Source organism: Melopsittacus undulatus, chromosome 4, assembly GCF_012275295.1.
Source record: "Melopsittacus undulatus isolate bMelUnd1 chromosome 4, bMelUnd1.mat.Z, whole genome shotgun sequence".
Lineage (NCBI taxonomy): Eukaryota > Metazoa > Chordata > Aves > Psittaciformes > Psittaculidae > Melopsittacus > Melopsittacus undulatus.
Window position 1 is genome coordinate 85670222 of NC_047530.1, and position 11046 is coordinate 85681267.

General features: G+C 43.1%; 1 protein-coding gene across 1 annotated transcript in view; it reads right to left on the reverse strand.

The window, feature by feature from the left end:
• EPB41L5 (erythrocyte membrane protein band 4.1 like 5) overlaps positions 1-8774 on the reverse strand; it is a 59459-nt gene extending 50685 nt beyond the window's left edge. Inside the window, exons 1-2 of the mRNA XM_031053299.2 lie at positions 8493-8774; positions 7888-8072 (exon numbers count right to left, since the gene is read on the reverse strand). Coding sequence (XP_030909159.2) covers positions 7888-8067 — 180 coding nt within the window. The 5' untranslated portion in view covers positions 8068-8072; positions 8493-8774. The remainder of the gene's footprint in view (positions 1-7887; positions 8073-8492) is intronic.
• Between the last annotated feature and the right edge of the window lie 2272 nt (positions 8775-11046).

Here is an 11046-nt window from a genome sequence, read left to right on the forward strand (position 1 = left end):
AGGGCTGTCAACATCGAATTAATTAATTATGCAGTACTTTGCATAAGACCATCAATGGCTGTATTTGGTGTGAGTCAGCAAAAATGTCGCAAGTGATTTAGTGTTAAATCAAAATTCTTTTTTAAAGCCTTACTAAAGACTTTATTTAAACAGATGGCAGTCAAAAATAATACTGCTTTATAACCAGTCGATTTTTATGACTCAAAATAAATTTCTTTGTGATTTGAAGTGTTTTCAAAAGCCACAGCAAAGGTACACTTTTATTACATTTTTTGATAACAAATTTATCCCTTTCTAACGGCAACATTCAATTTAAATGACATTTTTACTCCGCTGCTACCCTAATGCTAACCCTAATGCTTCTCCCCCCCCAACCCCCCCCCCCCCCCCCCCCCCCCCCCCCGCCTTTGTTTTCCTTGCAGCAGAGCTCAGGTTACTCTCAAAGGACAAATATTTTTGAGCTGCTTAATAGTTACTGATGAACTATTAACGACTCCACTAAGAAGCAGTCCAGGAGGCTGGTCCTCCCTTCAGGGCACAAATTAAACTCATTCTGTAAAATGACTGACTACTCGATTCATACAGTTTGCAGTACTCTGTAGGAAGCAACAGTAAACGTCTCACAGCAGGATAATCAACAGCTGAACTTGGAAACTTAAAAATATATAATTTACATAGGGCAGATCATCTACGTGGTTTTTCCACACTCCAGTGAGATGAAAGCATCTTTTGATCACTTTGACATGAATCCTCACCCGCATCCCTGGAATGGCGGGGATGCTCCCAACTATGTACTAATGACATCTCATGCTGCTCATAGTAACAGCAATTGCTGTCTGAGTAGGTGTTACGAAGGCTGGATTTAACCCCCGTAGCTCAGCAGCAGCAAGGCTGGTAAAGCCAGCTCTGGTGTTCACCTCAGCAGGCTGGTTTGTCCCTTCATCTCCAGGATAAAGCAATACGGAGACATTTAGCTTGCCTCAGGCATCTCAGTCACTGCTTAAAACTAGAAAAGCAGCGTTTATATCCTCTTCTTATGGTCTTAGAGGTGAAGCTTATTTTAAAATAAAATAAAAATTTATTTTATTTAGATGAATATGCTTTACCTTTATTATTAACCCTTGTGTCTTTGCAGCTGTACTTTTCTCTCAGAAGACTTCTTCAAATGATTATGTTAATATTGTTTCTTAATAGTAACAGGAGCTACTGCCTTCAGGAGCTACTGAAGGGCAAAAAAACTCCCTTCCCGTTTTTCATCCACTCATTAGGAGCGTTACCATTCATACTGACACCAGTTTCCTCAGAAAGGCCTGATTTAATCCTGGAGAAGCTAGGGACAGCTATTCAGGATTTACAGTTACCCAGTTGTTAGGATGTCACCTATGCACGTTTGCAGGTCATGGCACTGCAGGAGCAGCAGATGAGCCTGTTCACATTTTTTTTTTAATGAGGTTAATCCCCCTTTTCCCAAACAAGAAGTTTGAAAAAATATGAAGAAGCTCCAACTGTGAGCTTTAAAGGAAAAAGATTTCAGCGCAGTATAATGAATACAGTATCTGTAGTTAACACCATTAAGGTCTGCTGGAGAACTGGAGGGTTAAACCCCCTTATCTTTACAAAGGCAGTGTTAGAAATACACATTATTTGCATCACCCTGATCTTCTTAGAGCTTTAAGTACTGACCTACAAATGGAGCTGCTCCTCTCCTCAAACTCCAAGCATCAATCTTTCAAATAACTTACCCAAACTCCCCAGTCAATTTTCTCCATCTACAGATGCCACTGGCAGTAAAACACCAGCTCTGCATCTCTCTCTAGTTTTGTGCAACCTTTGACAACATGGCACCATATATTTGTGCACTGAGTAAAATATCCTGCAGGCTAGAAGCCTCCAGAGAGTAATTTCTACCTTCAGAGCTTGTTAATTCTTCCATTTACTCAGTCTCTCCCAAATACTGGAAGATAAGCATTTGGGATTAAGGATTTTGTTCTATTATTCTCTAAAGAAAGAAAAAGGCATCTCCCAGAAATTTTCATTAAAAGTTTATTTCAATATCTGTCATAAATGTACGTTTATTAGAATACTATATAAGATTGTAATGTACTGTGCTCGAGGCTCACTGACCTTATGCATAAAAATCCAAATACAAAACATTCATATTTGACAGTTTCTTTTGCCAGAATTCCCTCATTTTTCCTCTCCCAGAAAGTCTGTATTTTCTAGTCACACATTTGATTTAATCAATTTCTGAATTTACCTCTTAATGTTCTTTTTAATACAGAATGTATCCGAATGTTTTGTCCAGCATTAAAGTTTAGAGATTGGATACCTCCCCCAGTATATTTTCAAATATTTCAGTATCATTTGGTGTTCCACCTACAGGTTTCTCAGGAGCGTTCTGGTTAAGAACACACAAGAGTCTTGGTCTTCAGCTGAGGTCTTTACAGGAGCAGTTCAGCAGGAAGGCTGGGCTTCAGGCAAAATTCTCTGTTACCCTGAGAGTTAAGAATGCTAAACCTTTGGGCAACTAAACCAGCCTGCAGCACCATCCCTAGAAACTGCAGCACACTGCAGATGAAACAAATTACTCGGATAGCAGCCACAGACTCGTTTCCAGCTGCTCCCTTCCTCCCTTTCCAGCTGTGCCAGGGCCGACCGCATCGCAAGAAACCTGAAATGCCCACCTGCAGTCAAAGTGATGGGACTCCTAGCACGGCAGTTTGTTATTCTGCTGCTTCTCAGAAGTGCTGAAGCAACTCAGCGTGTACTCTCTTTACATTCAATCTCAATATGCAGTTAAGTCTGGCAGCTCAGAAAGCACCATATCACCCCGTGCTACAACCATGCCCATCTACACCACACAGACAGCACCTCTGCTTTGTAACTCAGCTCTGGATTGATTTTTTTCCAGTTTCAGTCACCTAAAGGTCTTTCGGAAGCATAAGCAAATAGTCAAATGCATGCCAATAGTTGAAGACAAAGATCACATGGGCAAAAAAGTTTTAAACCAAAATTTCATAGTCTTAACACACGTTTGTTTAGTCATTATTTCTGTCACCTGAGGTTTATTTTGAAGTTTTAAAAGCTAGCTTTGAACACTTAAGATTACTCATTTCACTCAATGACTGATTTTTCCAACACTTTCAGCATTACTAAATTGTCTTTTTAATCAGCATCTGTGCCACAGACAGCATTATGTATTTCATATTTACAGCTACAAATATTCAGCGAGCAGCCACAAATATTTACAAACATTAAAAAGCAAATAAACAAGCATACAGCAGATTACTAAGTAAAATCAACTATCACAACACATCTCTGATTTTGTAGTCGGATCAACACAGATATCTCCCTCTGCACAAAAAGCCACCAGCACTCATTAACAGTTTGCTGACAGCATTTTTGGCATTCCAGATAGATTTCTTAACTGTATTTAAAATAATCACTACAAATACAGTCTTTTTATCTTATTTTGTAAGCATTACTCCAAAATTGTAAACAGATAAGCTAGTTTCTGCTATTCCACAGAGCTCTTGGACCGGTTTATACACGACCTTGTTTTAATGATACTGCATTATAATAAGGACAAAACTATCTCATTTTGCAAACTCCACATTAAACTTCATGCATGCATAAGTAACAAATATTCTAAGATTAAAAGCTACTCAGAGAGCATCCATTCTCATAATTTGTGTGTTACACTAGGAAGCTTTTACCTAAAACTTTGGCTGCACATACAGAAACTGGAACACAATTAGCGCTCTATTATCCATGAGAAGATTATGTAAATTGTGGGTTAAGCGAGGTCAGGGATTTTTTTTTTTACCGAAACACCCCTGGCTTCCACAAAGTACAGTGCTGCTTCTGAGACCCTGTACCTACTACCTGCTGTTGTAAGGCTGATCTTGTTCTTCCACAGAAAGCTATCCAGTTTTTAAAAAGGTGAGTATTCCAAGTGTATGCCTATAATCTAATTTATATTATTTATAGTACCATTTTCCCCCATCATCTAGGTTATTCTTCCCCTTTCCCAATTACTGGTGTAAATAGTGTAGAACCGACTCTACAACACTCAATTTTTAGCTCCTTTGACTTAAAATTCTTCTGGAACCCTCCAGAACTCAAAACAGCACTACATTTTACATTTTCAACAAGCATTTTTGTTCAGAGGTATTTCATAAGCTACTGGTTACTTCAATTCAAAATAGCGTTCAAGGAAAATCACTGCTGTGTTGCCCTCCCCATCCTGTCTTTCTCTGCAAACCCTGACCACAAGAAAAGCCAGAATTCCAGCTTATGAGGGATTCCCTCGGGGGCCCAGACTGGTATGACTGATCTGATGGGATCTTGAGGTACTAAACCAGGGCTGTTCACAGCTTTTGGGAATTCCAGGGCTGTAGCCCGGGAAGATGACATTTAGTTTCACATGGGAACAGGATTAAAAGTAAGATAAGGGATGTCAGCAAAACAGAGTTCTTGTCCTCTCACTGCTCATACCACTGAACAAGCATTCCACCCACGGATCTCAAACAATTAGCAGAAAAAGCACAACCTGACTTTTTTCCAAGTGGAACCCCAGTTAACAGCAAGGCAGTGTATGATGAACAACAACAGCAGCACAGTTAACACACCATAGATTTTACAAAAACTTTTCATAGATAAATAATAAGCTCCTCAGTGTTTCACTAAGCACAAGTCTGTCAAAATCACTGAATGCATTCGGACAAACATAAAGCTTCAAAAAAAGAGTAATACACCAGGAAAACAAATAGGTCAAAACAGAACTTTAGAATCTGAGATGAAGGTGGGGACATAAAAAACCCACACTTTTCAATCTGCCCCAAAAGAACACTGGTAACTCCCATGAAGTTCATGCTTTACATTTTGAATATACCAAAGTGACAGTAAACAGCATACGTAACACTGATATTCTTCAGTCACTGCTATGGCTGCAAAGTAAGTAGCTTCTTAAACAGAATTCAGTCTAGGTCTATGTACTGCATAGAACTGAAGCTTTGATTCAGTTCAAGTTAGGCAATTTTGTAATTAAAAAAACCCAGAAAAAACAGAAAAGCAGACAAGATTAAGTGGCTTGACAGAAACCAGAGATAAGATCAGTGCACAAAAAGCAGAATTACTGCTCAAATCCTGGCTCTGTATTTAATAAATTAAATCTCAACTGCATCACTTACAACATGTCACTTCTGTCTCATTTTCAATATTCGTAATATCATCAGCCTGTGCTGCTCAAAGACTTGAAAACATGTTTGGCTTGCATGGTAATGTTCCCTATGGTTTCCTTTGGGTTTTGTTGGAGGGTTTTTTCACCTCCTTTTATTTTTTTTTTTTTAATTTAAGCAGAAAATCAGCACTCTCAATTATATGAATGACCATAGTTCTGGAACACTCTTCTTTCAGCAGCGAATTTGCTGTACGGTATAGCTCAACAAGCACAAGCCTGATACTACCTCTAAATGTTTCCTCACCACATTTGTGAAGGCACATGGGAAACCAGATTGGAGAATCACTCCAGCTGGAAACTAACATAACAAAATTATACCGATTATTTTCAGCCACAGCATTCTCTTAACTTCGCTTACTGCCTGGCTGCCAAGAAACTGTTTCTTCTGCCAAGGGGTATGTGAACACAAGGACAACTCAATAACAAAAGCAACATCTTTTCCTCCTGTGGCAGCAACAACTTATGCCGCTGAAAAGTATTTATGCAGCCATGGATTAAAAAGGTTCAGCATTCACTCCTGCCAAAACTCTTTCTCTGGCCTCAAACAAGCCTGTTTGCAAAGTGATTCAGTCTTAAGTAACATTTTCTGTTTCATATATATACAGTCTTTTTTAATAAAAAAAACTCACAGACCATACACAAGTGAACTGGCAGACCTGAGGGCACCTCTCTGAGATAACAAGAGTTCATTTTAAACCAGATCTACTGCCAACAAAGTAACAGAACCAGTCTTGGAAAAGGTGTTTGGCTCAAACACACTAGATGATGGTTCTCAGGAAAAGGTTTTGTATAAGGAAAAAAAAAAACCAAACCAAAACCAAACAAAACCAAACCCAAACAAAACCTCTTTCCATAGATACACACATGTATATTTAATTTAGCCTTAGATTCTAGAAAGCAGTGTTGTTTTGCCACAATTTTGTACCCACTACTTCATCCCTTGCTCTCCCACATTTTTTTTTCCTCTTCAGAAGTCAACCCCAAAATATGAACAACGCAAGTGGAGACACAATAACAAACACATTAAGGAGCTTGTAATTAAACATTTAATCTACTCTTAATTTACTGGATTTTAATCACAAAAGGAACTGGTATGTGTCAGGTACACTGACAAGGCACTGTAATTACTGCATCTAGCTATGTTGATTCAGCATGCTTGTTTACTGTTACTCTTAACTTAGATGTTCACAGACAAGGCTTCTTCTTTATAAGCCACTAAAAAAAGGAAGAGTGAAAAAAGCTTCCTGCAGAAATAAATAGTTCCTCCTGCACTCTGATTTAAGTTTTATAGTCCAGATGGCAGGTCACGACACTTATTCAGGTTCAATTTGTGCTCCTCAAAGCCTTAGAAATGTTGTTATAGGCGCCAGGAATTTAACTACAGAGCCAACTCCAGCTCCAAAGATTACTGCTCTGGATATGTAGAGACCAATTTAAACTTAACTACTTTTTAAGTGTAACTCTTGTTATAAAGTGTTTGCAAGCATTCCTGGCCTCAAATCAAACATCCCAGGCACTGAGCAGCACTGGATGTTCGTTGTATTGCTTCAGAGATGTACAAATGAGTTTCACTGCTCTCTATAAACACCTGTCTATACAGTTATTTCACAAAGATGCCAAACTGCTTCTTTATATTACTTGGGATTCTGGATATCACAGGAGCTATTTCCACTCACTATGTCAACAACATCACTCAATACTTTTGACAAGCCCATCCTCCCTCAGACTACCTAACATTATAGGGCTCTAGAACTGGGCTTAAAATAAGAAAGGAAGGGGAAAAAAAGCCATTTCAAGAATGGCTGCTCCACAGACTCTTTACAGCCAGCAGCTTCATAACAGTGCAACTGTTATTGCAGCCAAAATCCTGCAGAACTAGTCAGAAGGTCTTGCAGATCCACAGTTTCCTAACCTAGCTATGCAAGCTCAGAACAAGTCACTAACAACTAAAACACATGCTAATGGAAAAACAGAACCCATCACTTCTATTGCTACTGTTCACCCTGTTGGCCAAAACCAGGTATATAATTAAGCTGATCAGAACAGGCACGTGTAAGGGAGCCTTAGAAATGCAAAACAGCGGCTAACACCTCAATCCCAATAATGTTCCCTGCTACACAGTCTGCCCTCAGGAGAGGGAAGAGGTAGAATTTTTCTCTTTCCCTCCCCTGCCAAGTCAGAGCTAAAAACTGCATCCACCTGACATAAAATCAAAACAAACAAAACACACACAGCAAGTTGCTGCTAGTATTTCTGCTCGTCCCTTTTCTTCAACAAAGTCAGACCTAGAGATTTACCTTTCTTCTCAAGTACATACATAGCTCACTGAAAAAAAAAATCTAATTCATCTGAAACCTCACCACTTCTCCAAGTTGAGCTTTGACACAATTACATTAAAATATTAGAAAGCATTCAAAGTGTAAGGCACAGTGACAACTAACAAACTGCTTTCCAGTTTCAGTGAATAACAAAAGTTAACTGTTCTTTCCAAACCTTTTTACAACCAGTAACTTAGTGGACATCAGGTCACAGGGTTAGTTGCTATGACAAACAGATGTGCCTTTAACCAACCAGTAAACAGCAAAGGGCACAATCAGATTGACACAAGCCAAAAGTATTTAAACACAGACTTGGACTGCTCGTACCGGTAAATCCACGCTGACATCCGTCCCATCCAACAGCGCTACTCGGCAAGTAATGATGGATTTTGCATCCCCAGCTGCAGGGATATGGGTTGCAGCTCTCTGGGCCTCTCTCAGCCGTTCCTTCTCCGCATGCTTGCGCATAGACCGCCGTCCAAGGGTTCGGCGGAAAAAGCTCAGCATCTTTGCTATGAAATCCACAGAGGAAAGACAACATGTTACTTTTTCACAGAGAAGAAAAAAGAACACCCTACATTGAAAGCTCTTTAAAAATGCCAAACTTTGTTAAAAAACAGTTAAGAGATCCAAACAGATGTTTCACTTCTTTAAACATGTACAGACATTGGCTACCTTGAACAAAACTCAGCTCAAACTGTTGATGGTCGCTGGGATGATTTTTAGGACAATCTGTAAGTACGTTAGGGAAAAAAACAGCGACTGTGTAGATCTCACAGAACTGACTGCAGTCTTTCATTAACACTAGTACTGCCACACTTCTCAACGAGGCGGTGATGTTCACTCAAGGCTGGAAAGCACCTGAGGATCCCAGCTATTTTCTTGGCTGACAAACTCCATCCCTCTCACCATAAAGAAAGCTACAGGCGAACCTTCTTCCCGCCCCAGCACCTGGTTTTCAGGCTGTGGAGGGGCGCTGGCACCGGGCTCCTCACGGGGAGGCTTTGCGCGGACAGGCGAGAGCTGTTGGGGCACGGCTACCCCGTGTCGCTGCTCCCAACCCGGAGCGGGGAAGACGGACTCCCGCGGCGGCAAACACCAGGGCTCGGCGGTGAGTCAGCCCCGAGTCCCAACAACCGGCCGGTCTCTCCGGATCGCAACCCGGCTCGAGAACACAGCTCGGCGAACCCCCGCCCTATCCGACCGGCACGAAACGGCAGCCACGCTGCAGATCCCCCTCCCCCTGCCCACCTGCCCGGAGACCTCGCCTCAGGGGTCGCGCCCCCCACCCCGGCCGCTCGGGCACCGGTGCGGCGTCACCGCCCCACCGTGCTGACGAAGGCAGCGGGCTCCCCGCCGCGCTCACGTGTGGCAGCGGGAGGTCCCGCGGCCCGGGCGGCAGCAGCGGACCGAGGCCGGCTGGAGCACGTCCCTGCGGCGGCTCCTCGAGGCCCTAAGGGTGGGCAGGGGTGGAGGGGAGCCCCCGAGAGGGGGCGGGCCTCGGAACATGGCGGAGCGAGGTGGGAGGCCCTTAAACAGGCAACGACTCGCCGCCCATTTCCTCCCGTGCACACTTGCTCACCTGGCGGCTTCCGCTGCTGCTCACTCCTGTCTGGCGTAGGAGTGTAGATCAAGGAGAAAGCCGGCAGGGAAGAAAAGCGGCACTCTGGCGATAGAGCGCCCGCTTCCTCAGGTCGCCAGCGAGACGATCGCCCCTTTAAAGGGGCGGATCGCCGTGGAGAACGGGCGCCCCCGCCCCGAGCCAGGTGGTATCGCCCAGCGGAGGGCCGCCGAGGGCTTGGCGTGGTCCACGTGCTGCCCGAGAGGGGACGGGAGGGGAGGGGGCCGGACCCCGCCCCGCTGCGAAGCAGGAGGAACGGGAATCCCTCCCACGATCGGCGTTTCCTGGTGAGGGGCTGGGGCGGCTTTGATCTGTTCCGCGAAATTCCTGGCGTTCTAGCTAAGGCGCGGTGGGAAGTTCCCCTCAGCGGCTCGGCCACGAAACTGCAGCATGTCCCCAACGGGAATCCTCGGGGGAACGCGCCCGTAAACCGAAAATCGTCCAGTTAAAAGCGCCTGACAAGATGATGGCAGCAATAGATCAAATGAGGCAGAACCAGCGATAAACTAACACTGTTTATACACGGGAACAAGACTATGACGACGAAATGCAGTTTGTGCACTGCTGTCCTTTGAAAACACGAGTATAGTTTGTCCCACTGATCTATATACTTTGATCGCTTTAACTTCCCGCCTCAGGGAGAAGCCCCTCTCTGGCGTTACCTCAGCAATTACGAACGGCTGCACTGCACTGTATTTTCTTTAGTACATAAATATTTGAGTTTCTATTTGAGATCTCCAAATAGAAAACCTCAGGAAAGGCAATACAAACGTAAGGCAACATAAACTCTGCTCGCAAAGCACAGTGCCAGCTAGCAGTGACCCTGCGCTGAGCAAATGAGCTTCGGGCTCTCTCAAAGTCCCAGGATAACTGGGAATCCAGCCTGTGGTAGCAGCCTGGGAAAGCAGAGACTCTGGCTTGTTACTGGGACCACTTTCGCTACCGGTAGCGCGGTATTTTCTACACTCAGCAGTGAAGCCCGGCCTGAGATAACCGGCCACTCACGGTTATGCGCAGCAACTGGCATAACGAAGCACATATTGCTAGAGCAAAATTAGCTTCAGTGCCCGATACATCGAATTACCTTGGTAGCACTTGCTGACTTGACCACTATTTGCTGATAAAGCAACACGCTGATTTTAACCTTAAACATAAGTTAGTTTAGTACCTCGGGGTTGACAACAGAACAATACTCTCCTGCCCCAAACGGAAGGAACAAGACAAGCTTACAGGAAAGGCAAGATTCAGGTTTGTGCCTGGCTCTTTACCCAGGAACATAAATCACAAAATGGGTTTATCAGGGGAGCAGGGAGTAGGCTTGCTCCTGGTAGGCTGTCATGAAATACATGTGGGAGCTTATAATAACGTTCCCACAGAAAACATACAGAATCTTCTTATATTTAAAGGGGGAAAATAGTTTATCTTGGATGCTTTCAGATATCTGATGAATTCAGTGCACATCAACTAACTGATCATTTGCATAACAAGGATACTTGAGTTTCTAAATGAAGGTCTCTGTCAGAAAAATAGTAGCTCCCGGCCATTAAGTCTACACATTTTCCTACTAGACAAAGCATTCTGGAGAATTATGCATCCCTACATTTTCTGCCCATCTTCAATTATTTCTTCATATTGAGTTTCTTTCTACCCTGTCACTCACAAGCTCCCTTGTTGCCACCAAGAATTCTGTTATTTCCAGCTTCCTTTTTGTAGCGTCAATGATACAAGATTTTTTTTCTCTTCGTACTTCACACCAGCCTCTTGCTACTCTTCATGTAATCAGTCCTTCCTCAATATTTGCTACTCAGATACAGTCCCAAGTATACACACATGCAACTGTGGTAGCTGTGACTCATCTTCTATCC